A 22,193-nucleotide genomic window follows, 5' to 3' on the forward strand; every position below is an offset into this window, starting at 1 on the left:
CATGCAATTGAACGCGGCTACCCAAATACATACAAAAATATTATTTCTTTAGTCTTATTGTATGTTTATGGGAAGCATTTCCTCAGAAATAATGGAGAAAGCTTTCTAAAGTGGGAATAGATAGCCTGTCAACTGCTACAGGAAACATTAGGAGGTTTACATTTTGATATGAGGGTGTTACTAAGCACTGACCGACACTGTGTCCAAATTTTTGCACATGCCACATTTTTTTGTTTTTTTCCCCCAATCTTAAATTAAGCAAAGGAAATATAACCATGCATTAAATTTGCAGAAATGTATCATGTTTGACATTTCTGTTTAAAAAACATTTTGTCAGCTAGAATGCACTGAAGAAAAAAAAAAAAAGTGAGCAAAACATTTAATCTGACTCTCTCTGTTGTCTAACATGCAGATGCACTGCTATATAGATATTCAGTAAGATTTGGCCACGCACACACACGCTTGTTAGTTCCCTGCAAAACTATTTACACCCTTGGGACATTGGATCATTTTACCAAATTAAAAATCCTATGCCAACAATGGTTTTCTGTGGTTTATTCTGTGAAAAATGGCAATAGTTCTGTAAAATACCTTAAATATTTGATGTCAATTATATAAATTAACTCACTGGGTAGTTCAGAGCAGATGAGGCAAACTAGTGAAGACTATAGGAGTGAGCAATCCCTTCATATTAACCTTTAACAGGACAGAGATATTTTAACAAAGTGTAGTTGTGTATGTGTGAAATGTTGGTAATATAGATATTACCCGAGATATGAAGAGGAAATACGTACACACATATTAAAGGAGAGAAAACAATGCAGACACAAGAAAGAAAATGAAGGGTATAACACAGAAGTTAAAAATACAAAGAAATAATATACAGTGAAGCAGAATTGTAAGCAAGCATTTAGGGCAGTGATGAAAACATTGAGCCATTTAAAGAAACATAAATCAGGATAGAGGTATAGAAAAGTGAAAGAGGAAAGAGCGGGGTGCAGCTGCTGGCATTTGGCAATCTTCCAGTTTCAGGTAAAGACATGCACCTCGATTTTTCGCCCCTCAATCACCGTGCTGTGCAATTTCTCCCGGGCCCGGTCAGCATCCGCGCTAGTTTCAAAAGTTACAAAACCAAAACCCTGCGTGCAAAGGGGAGACATACATGCAAATCATTAGAGAAGGGAAGGGGGAAGAACTAAGAGAAGGGCCAGGAAAGGTGAAAAGGGAGCACAAGAGAACATCAGCCGCCAGAGAGCCAGATTTGAGACTTTGGGGTGGGGATGGGGGGGATAGGGAGAAAAAAAATTACACAAAAAACTTCAGATTTGTAAAATTCTTTTTTTTAATTTGGCAACAGTGAAAGGTCAGAAAACACAGAGCACTAATCTGTCATATTGATGCTGCTCAGACACATGCAATGTGAGGGGTAGTGACACCAATTATACCTTCAGGGAAAACAAAAGAAAAATAAACCTAACTGATTATACTGCTAAAGCCAATGTTCTGTTAATGCCACAATGCTGAATGTAAAATTAAATATTTAATCTTGCTTCAATATTTCCAAGTCATAACTGGATGTTGAATGGGTTCAGGTATTTCGTCATGGTGCAGCACAACACTAAATTGGATTCACTCAACCAGCATTGAAAGGGAGCAATACATATAAAAAAAATATGCCATATACCAAACAATCTAAATGTTCTGGCACTATAAATCCCATCATGCTGTGCTTGCTTTGGTTATACATACCGCTTTCAATAACATGATGGCAGTTTGAATGTAGTTATTTTTATAAAAACAGAAGTATGCATATTTTGGGTCATATCGTTTTGCCAGATTTAGAGTTTAGATTGAATTGTTATTATAGTGAGCAAATTTCACAAAATTCTTACATTTATAAAAATTCCACGTTTACTCCCATAACCAAGCTTTTACCAATGTCCGCTTGCCAGGGTAGGACGCATCTTGAATATAGCTTAGATTACCACTGTTACACAAGTTTCCCGAACCAATAATAAAGACAAATTAATTCAAGAAAATGTGATCAGTGCAATATTTATCAATTGATCATCACTGGTTCACAATTAACAGCCACCAACTAGCAGTCTGACTTCTGTTGGGAGATTATTTAAAATATAGAGGGTAGATAAAGCAAATCTGTCAGTTTTGTTGCAAAAAACACCCTGCTGTTCCCTTGTCACCCAATGATGTCTTAGCTTGTTTTAACCCTTACCACCCATGGCTATCTTTCTGATCCCTGCTGCCAGCTCTGAAAAGTTTTCTTGGAAATAACCATACCTGTTATAAACGATTTGCAAACTGCTAGGCAGGCCTCCTGCATTCTATGTAACACTGCTTGGGCTTGGGCCCCTCAAACTTAAATATTTTGGCAGATTAAAGTGGCCCTGAACTGAAAATTTGCTATTTTAAGAAACATAGAAAATTGTAATTGTGTCTAAGCTGAAAACTGGGATCCCTCTTGGGAAAGAAAAAATTGCACTTCCCACTCTGGGATCAGCTGCTTTAGCAGGGGAGATTGAGCTTTTTTTTCTCATTTAGCCATCAGGCCTGAATGAGAAAAAAATCAGTGTATGGCCAGTTCACACCACAAACTTCGCATTCCAGTGCGTTCGGCCTCTGGAACGCACTGGAACGCAAGCCAGCCTGCTCCCTGCGTTCAGGGGCGGGAGGGAGCGTGGCGGTGCATTGAAGTCAAAGCACTATTTTTGCAGATCGCACTGGACAGGAACGCAGGCACTAATGTGCCTATGTTCGGGGTGCTGGCGATCACACTGCGGGCGGGGGGGGGGCGTGGCTGCGGTGCCATTGATTTCAATGCACCACCACACTCCCTCCCGCCCCTTAACGCAGGGAGCCGGCCGCCTTGAGTTCCAGAGGCCTAACGCACTGGAACGTGGAGGTTGTGGTGTGAACCAGCCCTAACAGTCTTTCCAACAGCTGAGCAGAGCAGCAGGGGAGGGAAGGAAAGGGAAGTGTGTGCAGCTGGGGAAAGTGGAAATCAACCTAAACCTGTTGCTTTGCATTGCACGGGTGAGATAACTAATTCACTTTAATAATACTGCCTATTTAAGTCTCCTGTGCATTAATAGTGGCATTGACAGCAGCCCGTTTTTAAAAATGTGACCCTGCAAAAATCCCTAGGGTTTATTCTGGCAAACTGTTCCACATAATGATGACTTAAATATCGCAGTGGACAGGAACACAAAAAAAAACAAAACAAAAACAAGATAACAGGGACAGATTTTTAAAATATCAAAAAGAAGCACACAAGGCAACTATGAAATTAGAGCTTGTGATTTACAGATAACTAGAATATTTCACTGCTCTAAAAGCAGCAAAAACTAAGGTTTTAAACATAGCGTATTTTTCTTCACAAACAGAAATACCAGTTCCCATTTTACAAACCAGTTATATGCTTGTATCCAGCTTAAAACTGTGGCTAAGCATTAAAACAAAATAATTTTTTTGCTGCAAAGAAAACTGAGGAAATGTACAAAGCAATAAAACGGGCAAATAAAAGAAAACAGAATATGAAGTATGAAAATTCCCTGTCTGATAAAGTAAAAATTTACCATGAAACTGTAAATGTTAATTTATAACGGAGAAGGATTTCCGCTTCCTATGGACTGTTCAGAATACAAAATGTTATAAAAAAAAGACACACATAAGAACAAAAAAAAAAAGAAAAAAAAAGAAGAACAATAAACAGTTGGACATTTTTCTTTCAATAGATATCGCAAAAAATGTAATAAAAAAAAAAAACTTTGCTGCCCCTTTGGTGATTTTTACCGTAAAACAGGGTCAGCATTTTCAAATAATAAAGGAGCAACCACTGAGTATTGGTTTTTAAAAGAGCAGAATTTGGGACCACTATATTTATGAGGATGATGGCCTAGATCCTGCACCAGTAAAAACATACAACAATGGCAACTTTTACAACTTCTATTTACGCTGCTTCCCTTAATTTGGATAAAGATGTATTAAAATGTATTCATATTTTTCAGATCACATATATGAGGTTCTAGCTTATTAAAGCGCATCTAGACCCAAACTCAAATGTAATTAATTGCAGGTTAGATGTGATGGCTGAATTAGTTTTCTTTTTTCCCCTTTATTTTTACCCAGCAATCCTGCTAACACACTTCCTGTCCTAGGGTGTCTACACTCACTCACTCTTTTGTATCTATGGAGAAGGAGCTTTGTCACATTAGGCTGCTCCCCTGATATGGACACCAAAGCAGACTTCCGGTATCTATCTCCATTACATGGGGGATTGGGAAATTTGTAGAAAATCATTGTCATTTCAGTTCAGCTCACAGGAAGTGAGGACACTGCATTTCTAGCCAGATCAATAGGGACTTGCTTAAATGTTCCTAGCCTGAGAAATGAAAACAAATACAGGCAACACATCATAAGCAACAACATATTACATTTATGTTCTTCGATTTAGATTTTTTTTAGATATAAAAAAATTACAGTAACCCACAGCAACCAGTCAACATTTAGCTTTTTGAACTAAAATAAGAGTATGGCTTTCATGGATACTACACTTACACTGACAAAGCCAGACTGTCCAAGCCAGACTATTTTATGTACCATAAAATATTAGTATATTTATATGTTCACATTATTTGCGATATCTTTTGAAAATACAATTACGAATTCAATAGTTCTAACAAAAAAATTGTGCTGCTCTGTTGATATGAATGCAACTCTTCCTTGCATAACAGAAATATGAATACGCAGCACAGCTGAATGCAATAACCTTTTATAGTCAAATCAGTGCAGTTTGGGAATTATTCCAAACCAAAACTAAGAGAAGAAATGGATAGAGCTTTACTTTAACCCTACACTGTCAAAGACAAGAAATCTACCCTTGAAGCTGTAGCACTTAGTACCCCCATAGTTGATGTAGTGGTTTACATTTCAAAAGTTATACGGTGTTAATTATTCAACATGACACAAAGCAGAAGCTAAAAGAACCAGTAGTAAGCCAGTTCATCAATTAATCACAAAATGTTATTTTCAGACAGCAAAAGGGCAACAGTGATCAAAATGCTGCTTGATGGAAGCATCACAAAATATATTGTTGGTTAAAGGGTAACAACTGCACAGCTGCTGCATTCATATTTTTAAACCCTCGGTTTGATGGTGAAAACTATACCTAATGACTGTTCCATTCCATGTCTTTCCTACAGACCTTTTTCTACAAAATATAATTGCAAACAAAGAGGTTTAAAAAAAAATTAGGGAAGAAAAAAAAAAATGATGTCAGGTGTGTTTCAGTTTACTCATCAATTGTAACACCAGGGAGTGAGACCAAAAATGTGAATTTCTAGAGCCTGTTTGCCGAGGAAGTGATGTGGCAGACAGACCAGTCAGCAATATTATATTACCCATACTGCTTTAGGAGGGAAATGTAATAAAGCTTTGTCTGTGGAACATTTTGATCAATTCCACATTTTACAGTCTGCTCAATTCCTGCAGAACCTGGAAAGAATCAAACTGCCACGTATTACATTGGCTTGCCTGACATAACTCCAAAAGAGAAAAGGGAACAGGAGCATCAAGTTAAAATTAACTGTATCCATTTTTTTTAACTCCACAGCTGGTTTTAGTTAAGTGTTTTAAAACAAACATACATAAACATAGTGAGTGCTATTGTGGTGTATATAAAGTAAAACTTTGCTCACATTTTTGGACATTATTTGTCTTAAGAGATCAAACTGTTAAGAGTTCTGATGAAAGGTCAAAAATAAAACATGCTTAAAGTGAATAAATACACATTCATGTTTCAAATGTTGAATTCGCAAGTAAAAATGAGTGGCAAAGGATTAGAACCCCTGTCAGGATTGTACTGCTATCCAAGGCAGAGACCAACTTACTTACCGTCAATGATGTAACCAGATAGGAAGTGAGAACATTTCCAAATGCAATACAGACATTAAAAAACAGAGTTTTATTAGGACTTGGCGGGGGAGGGAGGCGGCTAAACCACCAGACCCCCCCCTTCCCCATCAGCACTGTGGATAGCAATATAAACCTGAAGGAGATCTAATCCTTACACACTTTGTTTAATATGTTATTTTTATGGTCAAGATATATATTTTACAAAACAGTTCGAACACAATATTTCTGATTTGCCTGAATTTGTATTATTTTTTTTTTACTCCTGTACATAATGGAATGCATATTGCCTTCAAGGAAACAAAATAGACAAGGTTTTAAAACCTGTCTGAAGCATCTCTTTCTTCCCATGGTCAACCTAATTTAACAAGGCAAAGAACATTGTGCAAAGCGTGGCACCAGTGAGAGGCTGAGGAGAGGTAATCTTTAGCCGATTACAAATTCAGTGAAATTACATGTGACTGGCTGGACTGGGATAGAATTCTTTAGTCTTTATACTGGGTTAGTGCACCATTACCATTCATATTTTTTTGGTACCCTGGCAAAAGTAATATTAATGCAGCCAATCAAGATCATCATATTTTTTGCTTACTATAGCATTCAGTTCCATATATATGGAAACAGCACCAATTGTTAAAAGGGTTTAACATGTGATCATCAAAATTCATACTTTGCTTAAATCAACAGGCAAATGTCAACATTAGTAAAGTCATTTTATTTGAAATGAAATTTAAAAAAAACTTTTCATTGCCATTAAAAAAAAATCCAGTTCCTGAGCTCCCTTTAATATGGCCTAGGCAGCCCAAATCAGCTGATCTCTGGCTGTAGGAAGCATTGTGGCCATTTTAAAGCAGAGGCAGCAGATAATCAGTTCTCAAAATCGGACAAAACCTTTCTTGGTAGGCATATTTGCAGATAAAAAGATCAGTAATGCACCACTAGTGTGTGGCACTAGTAAGATAAAGCAGTGTTTCCGCCAGTGGTCATCTGTAAGTAAATGGGATTTGAAACCCTTCCTCCTTACTTTTGATTGCCGAGACTAGTTATAGCTTGGTCTATCAGACTCTGTCAGGTCAGATCCAACCAAGCACACTTAGTGTCCAGTACTTCTAACAGGAAACAGAGCTTACATATATGATGAGCAAACAGGCCTGCACCCATTTACATAAATCATTGCAAATGCTTTCAACACAAGATTCTATTAGATTTTTTTTTTTTAAATAACCATTCTTTAAGTAGAATGCCAACCAAAAATAATGAAATTGAATTGGTCATTAAAGATTTAAAATAAAAAGCAGCTATCAATGCAATACTTGCCCTCAACAACATCCACATATCATTAAGGGAGAGCCATTCAGTGTAGAAGGAGCACACACATACACACCCACACAAACAAAAGGGAAGGACCCATAACTTCAGACCAACCAGAAGACGCTTGAGGTAAAAATGATCTGCAATATATCTTTACAGTTGGTCTTTATCAATGGAGTTTGGATAGAGATATGTAAAACTATGCATTTCCTTTAAGCTATAAAAGGTTATCATTGTCAATTTCTCCAAAGAAAATGCTAGTTCCCAGGTTTCTGATCCAATGGTTTTCCTACTTTCTAGGTCACCGACTCGGAACAGGACTATATTTTAAATTTGCCTCATCAGCATGTGTGCTTAAGGTCAGCTTCTGGCAAAGGCCAGGTACTTCTTGCAATGCCACATTGCCTTCTGGTAACATGGAAACTGGCCATTGGCTGTGAAAGGGGCTCTGTTAGAAGCTGTCATAATGTCACAGTACAAGGAGTAACAACAAGACTAGTGAGCTTCACAGAGACCGGATTGTGCTGACCTGTCTTCATTATGGGAAGGGGAACACAGATGGTTACATGACAGCAGATTCAGGCAAGATGAGGGTCTTAAAAAAACAAACAAAAAACTGCAAAACCCATTGCACCAAGTGGACTGCAAGGCTGAAAAGAGTTAATGCCAGACATGAAAAAAAACCTAAGTCACTGACAGAAGAAAAATGCAGATTAGGACTGTTGATTTACTTCTGGCTTTCCTAGCCAGCATGCTTGTTCTAGGTCATTCTCCAAAAATACCAAAGCCTATAGAAGTCTGGTAACTGGCATTTTCAGAATGTGTTCTGAAATGGCAGCCTCCAAATTGCTCCAAACCAGACCAGGTGTTCTCAAAAACAATTATTCTCCAATGAATACTTCAAGCTTTAGGATAAGCATCCATTTTATTTGAATTCTTTATGTTTTTCACTTATTCTATAATACAGACATACTAAAGAATGTGCACCCTAGTACCCAGAGATGCCTTTGTATCCCAGAATATGTACCCTCTTTATTTTTTAGCTGCTTGTTCTTTTACCATATATTAGTCACAGCCACATTCTAGCCAAGAAATAAAACATCATACGTTCCTTAATAGGAATTTTCCATCATTTGAGAATTACCTAACTTCTAAACTTCAATTAATTTTGGCTTTAACTCTTATTGAGAAGACACTGTTGTAGAGTCTCAACACTGACATTAACATTTTATACAATGTAATCAAAAGTAGTGAACCTACAATTTACCATTTTCTTTTCGGTTTAGATTGTGTAGGGAAGGATTAAAACATCTCTCAAAATTGCTACACATGTCCCTGCTGGGTAGATTACCCTTTCTATTTGCTGTGGTGACTATTATCAAGAAAAAATAAATAAAAATAAAAGACAAATCCAAAAATTCTAAGTCGTCACCAGAACAAGGTGAGGGTAAATCTTCCAATGAAGACACTTGTTCCGATGACGTCTACATGGGGAATTTGCCTAATTCTGAAGAGCTTTCCTTTTACTTCCTGTTGCATGCTCTAGGACAGGACAGAAGTGAAATCTCCCAAACAGGACAAAAGAAAATTTAAAAAAACCCAGTCAGGTGTTTTAACTCTTCCCTTTTCAGGACTATAATCAATTTGGACTTTAAAAACTAAAAGGAATTAGAAAAAAGGTTAATGGGGCTACCATTGCTGACCTTATGAAAATGTTACCCCTCTGGCTTTTATGCTGACCCCAACCCTACAGCTGTTGTTGTACTACAAGCATTGCAAGACTGACAGTTACAGATATGACTCCCAGAGACAGAAGCATTTTGGGATTTCCAGTTAAAGCACTGCTGGAGGGCCAGAGTTGCCCACCCCCACACTAACTTCTATACTTTGACTGACATGGAAATCAGTAAAGTCAGAGTCCAAACCTGCATCATTTCCTGTGTTAGTGACTACTGAAGCGTACGCACACACACACACACACACATTTTGTGCTGAAGCCATTTTATAAGAACGTTAATAAAACTACAATTGATGCAACCATGGCAAAAAAAAAAAAAAATGAATTTTCCCAAAAGGCCCTGCAATCACCTTTCACAGAAGTCTGCATAGATCCCTCCAATAGCCTCAGATTTACTACAGCATTTAAGTTTGTTGGACACACAATGTTGTGGCTACGTTCTCTGACTCCCACTGGCTAACTGGTAACCACGTGTTTATGAACTGAAAAGCTCAGCACTGTGTTGATAAAGAAATTAGCTCTTCATCACCCTCTTTAAATTCCATAAATTAAAAGCAACATAATTCAATTACATTTTGAAAAGATTAATCCGTGATATGATGAATGGACTAAGTTATAGAAGTAGCATGTAGTAGTAGACAATCTTGCATATTTATTTTATTATTAGTACATAGTACAGGAGCTTCAAATCTAAGTTTGGTATAAATATTAAGCCACTAAAAATCTCCTGTTTAGTTCTAGCCTAATAAGTTGGATTTCTCCTCAAGGAAGAACTTGGCCCAAAAGAGGTTTAAAGCATATTTAAACCCAAAAACAAAAAAAACTTCACATATTCCAGTTAACTGACCTCCCAGTGTAGTGGTTTCCCTTTATTTTTACTTGGTGATCTTTCAAATAACACTTCCTGTACTCGCCATACTGTACCTATGGAGAAGCAGAAACCATGTCCACTTCTCATTTTCATAACACAGGGGGAGGTGTTCTGTAGTTTAACCACTTGCCGTCCGCCCGTAGTAAAAAAACGGACGGACGGCACTGCAGAATTTGCGGGTTGCCGTCTCCAGACGGCAATTTTTTTTCTGCTTGCGCGCGCCCCCTAGCGGGCACGCACGGACAGAAAAGACCCGACCATTGCACACACCCGTTACCGGGTGTTTCACATATAGGCGATTAGCGGCTCCATAGCCCGCTGATCGTCTATATGTGCTCGTTCGTGCCCCCCCACCCCCTCACCTTGAATCCCGGGATCCGCTGCCCTGTCTGCGTCCCGGGATTGGCTCGGAGGGCGTCAGGAGGAGGAGGACGGGAGATCAGCTCCTTGCTGATCTCCAAAGAGAAGTTAAGATTAGAGGTGCACCAAAATGAAAATCTTAAAACTAAAAAAAAAATGCCAGGTGGAAACCGAAAAAAAATATTTTCTAATCTTTGTAAACAATTATGAATGAACAGGAAGTGAGGTAGATCACTTCCTATTCATTCATAACTGATGCATAGTAACTCATACTATGTCGTTACATACAAGCAGTCAGCAATCAGCTGATCGCAACTGCTTGTACCACTCTCCATCCTGACTCGCTGTCACAGAAACCCGAGCCGGCGGGGCAGGGAGGAGACCTCTGTCTATTTTGACAGCTGGCTCCTCTCCCTCACCGCCGGCTCAGGCACCTGTGACCGTGCACGTCTGTCTCCGCCCCCACACCGATCTCTATCCCGATTGGTCAGGAAGCTGAGGGGGGCAGTGCAGGAGGAAAGGCCGGTCTCCTGCGACATGGCGGCTCATATCGCTCTCCTTCCCCACACCGCTCTGCTTCCTCTGACAGTTTCTCTCCTCCCTGCTGGACGCTGTGCCAGACGGGAGAAACTAGGAATGCACAGTAATTTCGGCCGAAAGATGACACACTCCGTATTTTGCCAAAAGTGCAATTTTCGGCCAATTTGGTTCGTCAGACGAAATTTTGGTGCATCCCTAGTTAAGATCACTGTTGAGCCAAAAACATGGTTTGAAATTTCAGTTCAGTGCACAGAAAGTGGATTTCTGGCAGGAAAAAAAAAGGTTTGTTTCTGTACTTACAGAAAATGTACTTTGCCTGAAAAAAAAAGAAAACTAATGAAGCCAGCCATGACTGGTAAACTGCAATATAGTTTAACTTTTTTTCTAACATTACAGAGGACATACCGTACATTTAAAGAGACTATGTAAGATAGTGCAAACGATTTATACTTTGCAAAAACACAACAGGGAGAGGAGCATCTACTCGAGTTGGCAACAGACACCTACAAAGAAGAACTATAATTTTTTGGAACAATACTTTCATACATACACACACAGTGGCTGACATACTTGCTCAGTAAAGATGCATGCAAGCTCTGTTTCGATAGTTAGTAGTATTGTATAATGTCTGTGCTTCCCTGTTGCTCGTTGTGCGCCGAGTCAAACCTAACCAAACTAGCTCGGCCTTACATATAGATGACCACTAGAGGAAGCCTCTACAAATCCTTACATTAAGTACAATAATAAATATGAAAGATTACTTTTAAGTAAATTCTACATTAATACGTATTTACTGAAAATACACTAGTTTCCTTTAAAAGACAAAAGATGATACACATGGTAACAATTAAAGCTAAATGGAATTTGCAAAGAAAAATTAGACTAAAAAGTATTTATTTATTTGGTTTTTAAACCCAACTGTGAGATGCAGAGGAAGAATAGTGCCCAAATATTAGGAAACTATAATTGGGAAGATAAAAGCATGAAGGACACCAAAATTTAAGTTTCTTCCCCAAAAATGTTGTAGTTACAAAATTATTAGGGAGTGAACATCAGTTACTTCCATGTTCACACTCAACTACTAACTAAGGGCCCATTCATACCACATCCAGATTACCTCCAGACCAGACCGTTTCCGGACCCAAAATGCATCCCAATGTATCCCTATGCTATTTCTGGCCTCTGTTCCCACCAGCGCAGTCCGTTCCAGACCAGACCAGAAAAATACTGCTTGTCTCATTTTGTCTGGTCTGGAATGCACTGGAAAGCATTAAAAACACCTGTAAGACCATTTTAAGCTAAAAAAAAAAAAAATACATTTCCAAACGCAGCAAAAATCGCGGTAAAAACGCAATGCACTATATTCCAGATCTGGTCCGGAAAATGGTGTACCCCCAGCCTTAAGGGCCCATTCACACCACCTCCAGACCAGACTGTTTCTGGGCCCAAAATGCATCCCAATGCTATTTCTGGCCTCTGTTCCCACCAGCGCAGTCTGTTCCGGACCAGACCAGAAAAATACTGCTTGTCCTATTTTGTCTGGTCTGGAATGCAATGGCACACACCTGTAAGACCATTTTAAACTAAAAAAAATAATAATTTCCAAACGCGGCAAAAACGCAATGCACTATATTGCAGATCAGGTCCGGAAAATGGTGTGAACCCAGCCAAAAGCTTGAAAGGAGAACTATGAGGTAATTGATTTTCACTCAACCTCATAGTCTGAGTCGACGTGTGACAACTATGGGGAAAAACACTTACCCCATGGTTCTCCTTTAAGCTGTTGTCTGTACAGCTCTCGCTGATCTTAGATGAATACAGGTTACTGCAAAGCACATCAGTGGACATAGAATGCATACAACAGCATTTTTGCTCATTAATTTGGAGGGGCCAGCACTGAAATGCGAGATGACAGCTGCTGAAGACTATCAAAACGTGGAACAGTGTATTCATGACTATTTATTGACAGTTTTAAATTAGAATTGACAGCTAAAGTAACCCGGTTAGATTTAATGGGAAAGCCATTTTAGTTTGTGGCATAGCCACCACATATACAATAATGTTGTTACACTGACCAGGTAGCAGCCTCAGATTGGAGGCTCCTAGTAACTTGTGATCCAAGAAATATGTATGTTAATGTCATGATGAGGATGGACAGCCACCTAAGGGTACCCAAGTTTTAAGTCTCGTTTTCAAGGGAATGATCATACACAAAGATAATATTTTACTAGTTTTGACCTCACAGAGCAGAACACTTAACAGTTTGATCTTTTGATATAAAAAAAATATATGAAAACCGCATCTTCTGGGCAAAATGGCAATGGCAAAAAATCTACTGATTCAGTGGTCATATCTAGACAAAGCATTTTACAAATTAACTCGCTGAAATAACAAAACAGGGACTATGCCCTGATGACCATTCTAATAACTCGAGATCTGAACACAACTTTGGGGTTCAGCTAAAAATTGGAAAATTGGTAAATAACAAAAATAAATAAAAAGCTTGGCCTACCTTGGATCCTCTTTCATTAAATATTATTTCTACGTCGAGAATTTTGCCAAATTGCTGAAGAAAAATAAAAAGAGAATTTCAAGAAATTAATGAAAAAATAATATAACATGTTATCAAAAGAACAGCTGGAAGAGGTAATAAAAAGGTCTTTATTTTTTTAAAGTGCAATTTATTTTCCAACACCAAGACAAAGTATATAATTGTAGCATGAATTAAGCCTTAATTCATAAAAGTTAAACTACAGAACAATAAAAGTTGTTGTAATCTTTAAATTAAAAAAACAAAAAAAACGAACCTCAAAAAGCTGCTCATTCTCCCCAATCTTCTTGTTAGGAAGCATACGCAGTAGCTGCCTCAAAAGGTCACATGACCTATCCACTGCATTTACCCTTTTACCATTTACACAGAATACCATATATTAGGGATACACTGATACCAGTATCGGTGCTGAAACCGAGTATTTGGCCAAGTACTCGTCCAAATGCTCCGATGCCTAGCCCCCCAATACCGGAACTCGTGGTCAGAAGGTGATTTCCTCTGTCCGGCAGAGTCGCAAGGGAACATGGAGCCAGCTTCCTGGGCAATCAGGAAGCTAAAATTCATTGTTTCTAAAAGGCCCAGTTCAGACCAATGCATTGGTGTGCACTGGGTGAAAATGGAACCTGCTGTATAATAAGCGAAATGCAGTGTGCAGCAATGTGCGATAATAACAAGAAAGTTCTAAACACAAAGAAAAAGCATATAACTGCACTCTAAACGCAACGCTAGTGTGAATTTAACTCGGGCGTAAAGAATTGAATTACCGTAAAAGCTAAAAAGGTGTGTGGGCTCTGACCAAAGATCCAAAAACATAGAAAATACTTGAATTACATTTTATAAAACCATGACAGCATACATAAGTGCATTGTAAAACAAGACATGCACATTACAATCTTAAAAGGAGAACTAAGGGGTCAGTGTTTTTCCCCATAGTTCTCCTTAGGGTAACGGGAGGACACAAATTAGCGTCCTCCCGTTACCCTAAGCTCAGTATACCACAAGCTACAGCTCGCGGTATACTGAGACGCCGCAGCGGATCCCGACGTGGACGTCGAGAATGTATATTTGCTTAAAGCTGGTTTGATGCAACAACATGTGGCAAAATGTGCGTCATCGTTCCCCCTGGAATGGCATCCCAACGTGCACACACATTAGCTGCCAAATAAAAAAAAAATTTTAGTCTTACAATTTGAGCAGGGCTTATGTGTTAATGAAGAAACTGGTGGAATCAGCCAAGCTGGACTGAGTGTTTTTGCTAAAGCTTAAACCCTTTAACGCGCACACTTTAAAGCGCAAAAAATGCATGCAATTTAAAGACACCCAGGGTGAACAAGCTTCTAGATTTACCAACAATTCTATAAAACAGGGACTGTATACAAAATGAACACAATTTTTAGATAGTATACTACATATTTATTAGTAAATCTAGAAGCCATTGCACATTCAGGTTGTAAAGCGCATGGCCAGTTTGGCACCAAACCAAGCTGGACGGGAGCCTTATAGGAGCGGGAGGGCGCCTTAAGACTTCCTGCCCCTCCCCCACTCGTGCGCCGCTGCCGGTCCCGAAATCCGCTGTGCCCGACACGGCGACTCTGTCAGTGGAGATCAGTACAAGATCTCCCTTTGATTTCCTCTCCGGTCCCCGAATGTAGGAAGTGATGTATACATCACTTCTGCATTCAGCGCACTCTCCGGTTACAGATGCCGGTGAGAAGCTGCTGAAGCAGATCTCTGCTTCATGAGCTTCTCTGGGGGTCCCTAGGTGACGTTAGGGGTCTTAAAGACCCCTGTCTCCATAAAGAGGACCTGTCATGTGAATTGGCTATCACATTAGCCCTTTATGTGAAAGCAATAAAGTTAAGTGTTAAAAAAAAAGTTTAAAAAAATTAAAGCATAAAACAAAAGCTAAAAAAAAAAATTGTCACAAAAAAATAAAAATAAACACAAAAGTTTTTAAAGTCCCCCCCCCCACATGCAAACATGCGTCAGGTGCGCCAAGGTGCGAAAACGACGATTCCGCCGCACGTTACATATTGCAGAGAACATCGGTGTGAGAGCAATAATTTTAGGGCCATCAATCACTGATAACACTAAACTGATGAGCGGTAAAAGCTTTTAAAGCATTGCCTAGGGCCAATTTTGGGTGTGGTCATTTTTATGCGCTTTTGCGCATTTTTAAAGCTAGACATGTTTGGACATGTTTGCCTAGTTATCCGAACGTGACCCCGTCTTTTATATTTTACCAAAAAATTGGGGTGCTAATACATTTTTCATAACATTTCAGTGGGAAAAAGTGTTTTTTTTTTTCAAAATTTAGGGTACTTTTTTTGTTATAAAGTAAAAAATAAAAACCCCAGTGGTGATTAAATACCACCAAAAGAAAGCTCCATCTGTCCCCAAAAAATTGTATAAAGTCCGTTTCAGTACAGCGTTGCATGACTGAATAAACGTCACTCAAGTACCGCAGCGCTAAATACTGAAAAATGGCCTGGCCAGGAAGGGGTTTTTAACACCCTGGTCTTCAAGTGGTTAAAATACTATTAAAGTGTGAATGCCTGCAAGATCACACTTCACAGCTGTTGGTGAATCTAAAACATTGTTCTGGTACTTCTAGTACTGTGTTGGCAACACATGGCAGTGTAATGTGTGGCCAACTGTAAAAACACAAAAGGATAAGCGTGAAACTTAAAATGAAGAAGCTAGTGTCTACAAAAGCAGGCAGGTGGACTGAATTGTTTTGGATTTTAATATTTGAACAACTGTGACAAAGTTTTTGTGCAATCTACCAAGTGCAAAGCAAACCAACTCGAAGTCTAAAAGATACTGTAAAGTAACTGGTCATAAATCTAAAGATGAATAGGCCAATATAAAATTGCATTACTAAGGAAGTGGATTTATATAAAATTACAAAAAATAAAAATCAGTTTATCAACTTCTAATCAAAAAAAGAAATTCACCAAAATCAATGTCACTTTCATGGTTTAAGCTGGTATACAGGGCTTTTTAATCAATGTGAATGTTTTAGCATTTTCTGAAAATATAATACATGTATCTGAATTTATGGCCAGTAATCAAAAATCTGAGCAACTCAAACTAAACATCCGATAAAAAAAAACCAAAAACCTGCTATGTATTTGCTATTTATACACACTACTCTGAGTATATCAACACATTGTTGTATTTACTTTTATAATCTTACTATATACACAGACCTAATGACCTACTTTATGACATACATTCTTCAATAAAAACCTACAAGTTACATAGGTAGAGGTTACCTTTAGTAAAAAGCACATCAAAATGACCAGTAGATCTAGAAACATAGCCAGCAATACATTATAAAAAAGTGTATTTACACTTTTGCAGCCTAATCGGGATAACATTTTATATGAGTTACATGTTCTCATTCACACTGCTTAAACAAGAACTCTGAGCAGAAAAAAAAAACTCTTGCAGTGTGGCTACCCCTGCACTAAGGGTTAAATGCTCGTTCTGCTCCAGAACATTTCTAAAAAGAAACATTCCCCTGAACCTCAGTCCTGTCTGGCTGCTAAACTGGTCCACGCAGACTCTTTCCCCCTCCACCCTGGGGTCCAACGATCCGTGAGTCATCAAATCTAACACAATGTATTGTACTTAATGACGCCAAAAGACATTCCATCACCGCAGTGGAGGGGGAGAGAGGCTATAGCGACTGAACAAGCAGCCAGGTAGGTCAGAGGGTTGGGCAAGTTTTTTGCTCTTATTTTACCTCCTAGACCAAAACGAGCAGTTAACCTTTGCAGTGCAGGAGTAGCCCCACTGTACTGGGTTCATTTTGTTTCTGCTCAGCGTTCGTCTTTAACTTAATTGCTACTTGCATATTACTTGCCGTTTCCTGAACGTAATGTTTTATCTAAACTGAATTTTCCTCTGGAATGTAATGGGGGTGGGAAGTTAATCTTCAACCTATTAACCCTGTCTGTATTGTGTTGGCAGATCTCGTTATCAGCTGTAAACTAGATGTGAACACTGTCGGTGCTAACAAAGGGTTAGAGTTCTAGAAGCATTATATGTTGATGAGTGGAATCCCAATGTCCCTAGTGTTACCGTATGAGTTTGTCAAATCTTCATAAGACATATGTATATAGTTTTATTTCTTGTTTTAAATATTTCCCCTGAGGTGCTGATAGCTTGTAGGGAAATAAAGTCTTTGTTGTGCTTATCACTGTGGAGGGGAGTGCCAGGCCCAATGAATTGCAAATAGGGTCATTGTTGAGCCCAGGCATGTCCAGATAATTACCATAGAGGTGCAACTTCAGTATCCTGTGTATCAGGAGCCAAGACCCTTTGATCTAATAACAAGTAGACTGGCCAATCGTAGAGAGGGGTGTGGAGTTGTAAAGAGGGTCTTGGAAACCCTCCAATCTCCAGTAGGCCTTGGGAGGCAACCAATGGGAGATTTGTCATGCATCCCTATGGACACGAGGGCTATATTAATGACTGGAAAAAACAGCTTGGTCTCTTTTCACCAGGATGGGGCCTCATGTGACGTTTAATGGGTAACTATACATATAATCTTTCCACCACTTAACTGTATGTCTGTTTGTCTGTTAGATACCAATGTCTGGGTATTTGGCATGTTTAAATCTTTTCTTTGTATGTTGTAGTTAAATAGATTGTTGGTTCATTGTATTTAAGTCTTGATACTATATACCAATAAATTCTGTTATTGTGTTGAGCTCAAAAATCTCATGAATGAATCCTTAGAATATTATACCTGTAAGTGTGAATGCTTATATAGCGGTTCATAACTTAAAATAGTAATTCAGGTAACACTAGTCTTTCGGTGGGAACAGCCAGAGTTTCCAATTATTTTGAAATTGTACAGAGAAGCTCCAAATTCCAGCTCCACAATTTCACACATGTAAAAAGACAGACCGTATATTTTACAATATTTTTAGATAAGCTGCATGAATAGGAACACAATGTATAGAGGGGTTTCTCAAATTTGTCTGCACGCCAGGAAATACACTTTAATCATCACCCGGGAGGCTTAGACAGCAGATGGGAACAGGTCAAGGTTGACTTGCACAGGAAATGGCACAACTTGCTTATATCTTCAGCTCCCCATATCTACCGACTGTTTTGACATTCATGTTTTACGGGTGGGTTGTGCATTTTGTAACATAGGAGAGGCTACAATTAAAAGATTACATTCAAGTAAACTTATCCAATACTGGGCAGTATTGCTGGGCATTATATGCGGCTCTATACAGCAACAAGTATTTTATGTTGTTATCCGTTTGCTTATGAAGAGTATCTTTTCATTTTGGAGTCGTGCAATAAAACTCTGTTACAGTTGTTCAGAAACCTAACCAAACTGACTCACCCCAAACATCTGGCGAAGATCAGGGTCTCTAAAGCGAAATGGTATATTGGAAACGTGAAGCCTTTTAGGAGTTGCTTTGGTTTCCGTGCTTTCAGTGCTCTGGGTTTGTGGTTGTTGTCCTTCTGTCTGTGATCCGTCTGTCTGCATGTAGAAAATCAAAATGGAGAGGGTATTTAATGAAGAACGTCAATCGGAATGTCATAGGTTACCAACATTTAGTTGAGACATACGCCGGAACATTTACCTGAACAATCTAATTTTATTAGTCTGCATTAATAAATCCCTTATGAGCAATTACTATTTTTTCAAATAACAGTTTTTACCATTAAAAGCAATAATTAAATCCTAACTCTAGCTAATTTTAGACAGACTAAGGAAGAGTTAAAATTTCTGTTAAGATTTTTATTTTTTTCAGGAAGGTGCAGACAGCATTAAAAAAAAAAAATGGCAGAAGTTCTAACCCTTTCCCACTCTACTAAAATGTATTTTTGTCTGTCTCCATTGGAGAGATGTCCCATCGCTTACTGTCCTGACATATAGGGCCCATGACATTTGGATATCATTTCTGCCATTAGGTGGAGCTGAGGCGCATAACAAATTCCTATGTTGTTCAGCTCCATCTAGTGGCTGAAATGCTGTGAGAAGAGCATTCCCCCATTCACAGCTGGGCAGAAGATTTATAAAACTGGACCGATAATGAGAGGAAATTTCCCCAAAAAGATCAGCCAGCCCAAAAAAAAAACCCCGACAAGAGATTCTAACACTTCCAAACGAACACTCCAGTCAGTGCCAGACAGGAGCATACATAAAAAAAAAAAACATATTGTGAAGAAAAGGCACAGTTGAAAGCTACGACACACATACGCACCGTGTTGGAAGCACTAGCTGTGCTGGTGGCTGGTGTGGTATGTTCTGGATGACTTTGCCCTCCTCCATAGAGCGGAAGTACATGATCAGTGGATTGAGCGGCATATTCCTGTGTGTGTTGGTTTCCATAATCTGTAGACAAACCGTTTTGGGGTGGTGGAGGGAAAGGAATAGCAGCAAATGGTTGAACCATGGTGTCAGGAGTGGCTGTCGGCTCCTGGTTACCCTAGAAGAAATCATTAAATTAAAATTTAGATTAAAACGGTCAATTTAGCATCTGTAAGTAACTGTAGAGAACATGTGACTTTTCAAGAACGTTCATAATATAGGCATGTTCTAAATTCTCTATGAACAACTGCAACCCTCATGTTACCTCCTACATGGCGGAGCTATTATAAGTAACGCCAAGACGGGACACACCAACAAAAAAATTCAGTAATTAGATCATCAGCTGAATTTACATGGCTGTTTTCTTATCTCATAAACACATCAGAAAGAAAATTAAGTCACAGCACTCGGGGCTGCAGCAATTTTTCTTATTAGTTGAATAGCAGCAGGGGTCACTTCTGACCTGTTTTAATGCTGAAAAGTATGAAAAAGTCACAGGTGACCCATGCTAAAGCATGTGGCGATTACTTTCCTTCTCTGACTTATTTGACGGAATGCAACAAACTAGCAATTATAAGCTTTTAGAGAAACTCCCCTGGAGTAGTATACATTTATTTTTGTAGAATACAGATTAGCAAGATCCAACATTTTATTTTGTTCTGAAAAGAGCATGGAAGGTTTACAGGGACAGGAAGCCATGGACAATCTCCACAATAGGGTCACATACAACTTACATTTTACTTCTGTGGAAAAAAAAAATCAAAGTTTTTACTCTAGGTGTCATATTAAACATTTTTAGCCAGCGAGGAAGCTGTCCTTAGTATGTAAAGTATTTTTTTTTTTTAAAGAACAACCCAGAAAACCCTGGTTCCAAAGAAGACTTTGATTCACTTTAAAAAGGAAGTCTAGGGAATCTCTCATTTATTTCCCAAGGGCTGGAGGAGTGTCAGAACCTAGTTCACCGACATACTACATACAAGCATGTCCATTGGTTTTAAAGTCTTGAAAGAGACATTGCACAAAACATTTACATAGTCCCTAAATAAATCTTAAGATTACAAGAATGAGGGAAGAAAGTGAGATGGATGTGTGGGTGTGTTAACAGAGCGTTAGAGCTGCAACATCTGGAAATGATTGGAGTGCAGTGATCCACCCTTGGCTATATGTGAGCAGACATGAAAAAAATTTACTTTTTAGTTTAAACGCATTTCCAGAGATGGACAAATGAGCTGAGCTAGCAAAAATGGAAAAACCAGACAACTAAGGGGGACAAAAAATACAGGGTGAGCACAGAGGGTTACGATTGAAAATGCATATACAAATCAGATTATTCCATAGAAAAAAAAGCCAAAAACAGACAGATTAAAATTTCTGCTGACATTTTTTATTCATTTTTACATACTGTACATGTAAAAGTTATCAGCTTTCTGTAGAAACCTATTGTGATATAAAAGCCTGGTTTGTAAGTTTCCGGTTTTGCATTGCTACAAAATGAAAGTTCTATAACTGGCCACACATTGCCATTTTCAGTTTTAAAAGCAAAAAAACCAAACACTTTCCGACTAGGAGGAATTGTACATGGCTGCTTAGTTTCTGGCAATCTTTGCAATTTACCACACACTGTTTTCATGGATCACAAGAAATGATCTTAAAAATGACCTTAATGATGGGAAAACTGGGCAATAACTGGATGGCTTCAATTTCATCCAAAACAGTCAGGTTATTTTCAGCTGGGTTCAACCTTCGATTTATCAAACTGTCATGTGTATGGCCAGCTTTTGAGTTACCCAACTCACTAAAAACAATGCACTCTCTTTGTAGTCTTTATATCTTTTATCGACAATTGTCAGGCAGTTAGCTAGACATTGGCTAATCCACCCTGCCTCTAGTAGCTTATCTTTAAAAAAGCAAAATGTGAAAGTCACAAAAAAAAAAAAGGGTAATGAGTAAGAGAAAAAAAAGGCAAATTTTACCAAGCTCTGAAAGCTAATTTCTCACATCTACTTTGTGATAGATTACTACAAAATTAATTATATAACCTAGTAAGCAATTACTAAGTGCCTTTGTTTTCCCGTAGGTAAAACGGTCAAAACAGTTTCTTACACTCAAGAGTTTGCAATCAATTTTTTGCCATTCATATTCAGAAACAGAAAAACATAAGTTGCACAAATTTAGAAACAAGTTATACAAAATTTCAAGGGAAAAGAAGTGCCATCAATAAACTCTACAAATGCAGATTCCTACTCGTGGGCCCTGGGCTTACCGGTTTTTAAAAGCTCAGCTAAAGGGATTCCGGAATACTGCAAGTCTTTTTTACAGGCACGGATGTGAGGGGTTTATGATTTAGTGCAGGGGTGCCCACATGGTCGATCGCAATCTACCAGAGACCTCGGTGAGGTCGCCCCGCCCCCCCCCCCCGCCACTTCTCTGGATCCCCGCTGCTCTCCCCAGCGGGGATCCGAGAAGAAGTGAAGGAACCGGCGGCGGGGGAGGGCGGAGGACGGAGCCGCTGTCACTAACTAATGCAGAGCAGTGAGGAGAGAGAGAG

General features: G+C 38.8%; 1 protein-coding gene across 7 annotated transcripts in view; it reads right to left on the reverse strand.

Moving 5' to 3' along the window:
• The window catches only part of RBFOX2 (RNA binding protein, fox-1 homolog 2), a 300,225-nt gene that overhangs the window by 66,897 nt on the left and 211,135 nt on the right, over positions 1–22,193 (reverse strand). For all 7 annotated transcript variants that reach the window (XM_018564721.1, XM_018564722.1, XM_018564726.1 and 4 more), the window contains exons 2-5: positions 19,539–19,763; positions 18,671–18,811; positions 13,261–13,314; positions 1,047–1,139 (exon numbers count right to left, since the gene is read on the reverse strand). In XM_018564721.1, the coding sequence (XP_018420223.1) occupies positions 1,047–1,139; positions 13,261–13,314; positions 18,671–18,811; positions 19,539–19,763 (513 nt within the window). The remainder of the gene's footprint in view (positions 1–1,046; positions 1,140–13,260; positions 13,315–18,670; positions 18,812–19,538; positions 19,764–22,193) is intronic.

Source organism: Nanorana parkeri, unplaced genomic scaffold, assembly GCF_000935625.1.
Source record: "Nanorana parkeri isolate BGI_ZX_2015 unplaced genomic scaffold, ASM93562v1 scaffold774, whole genome shotgun sequence".
NCBI lineage: Eukaryota > Metazoa > Chordata > Amphibia > Anura > Dicroglossidae > Nanorana > Nanorana parkeri.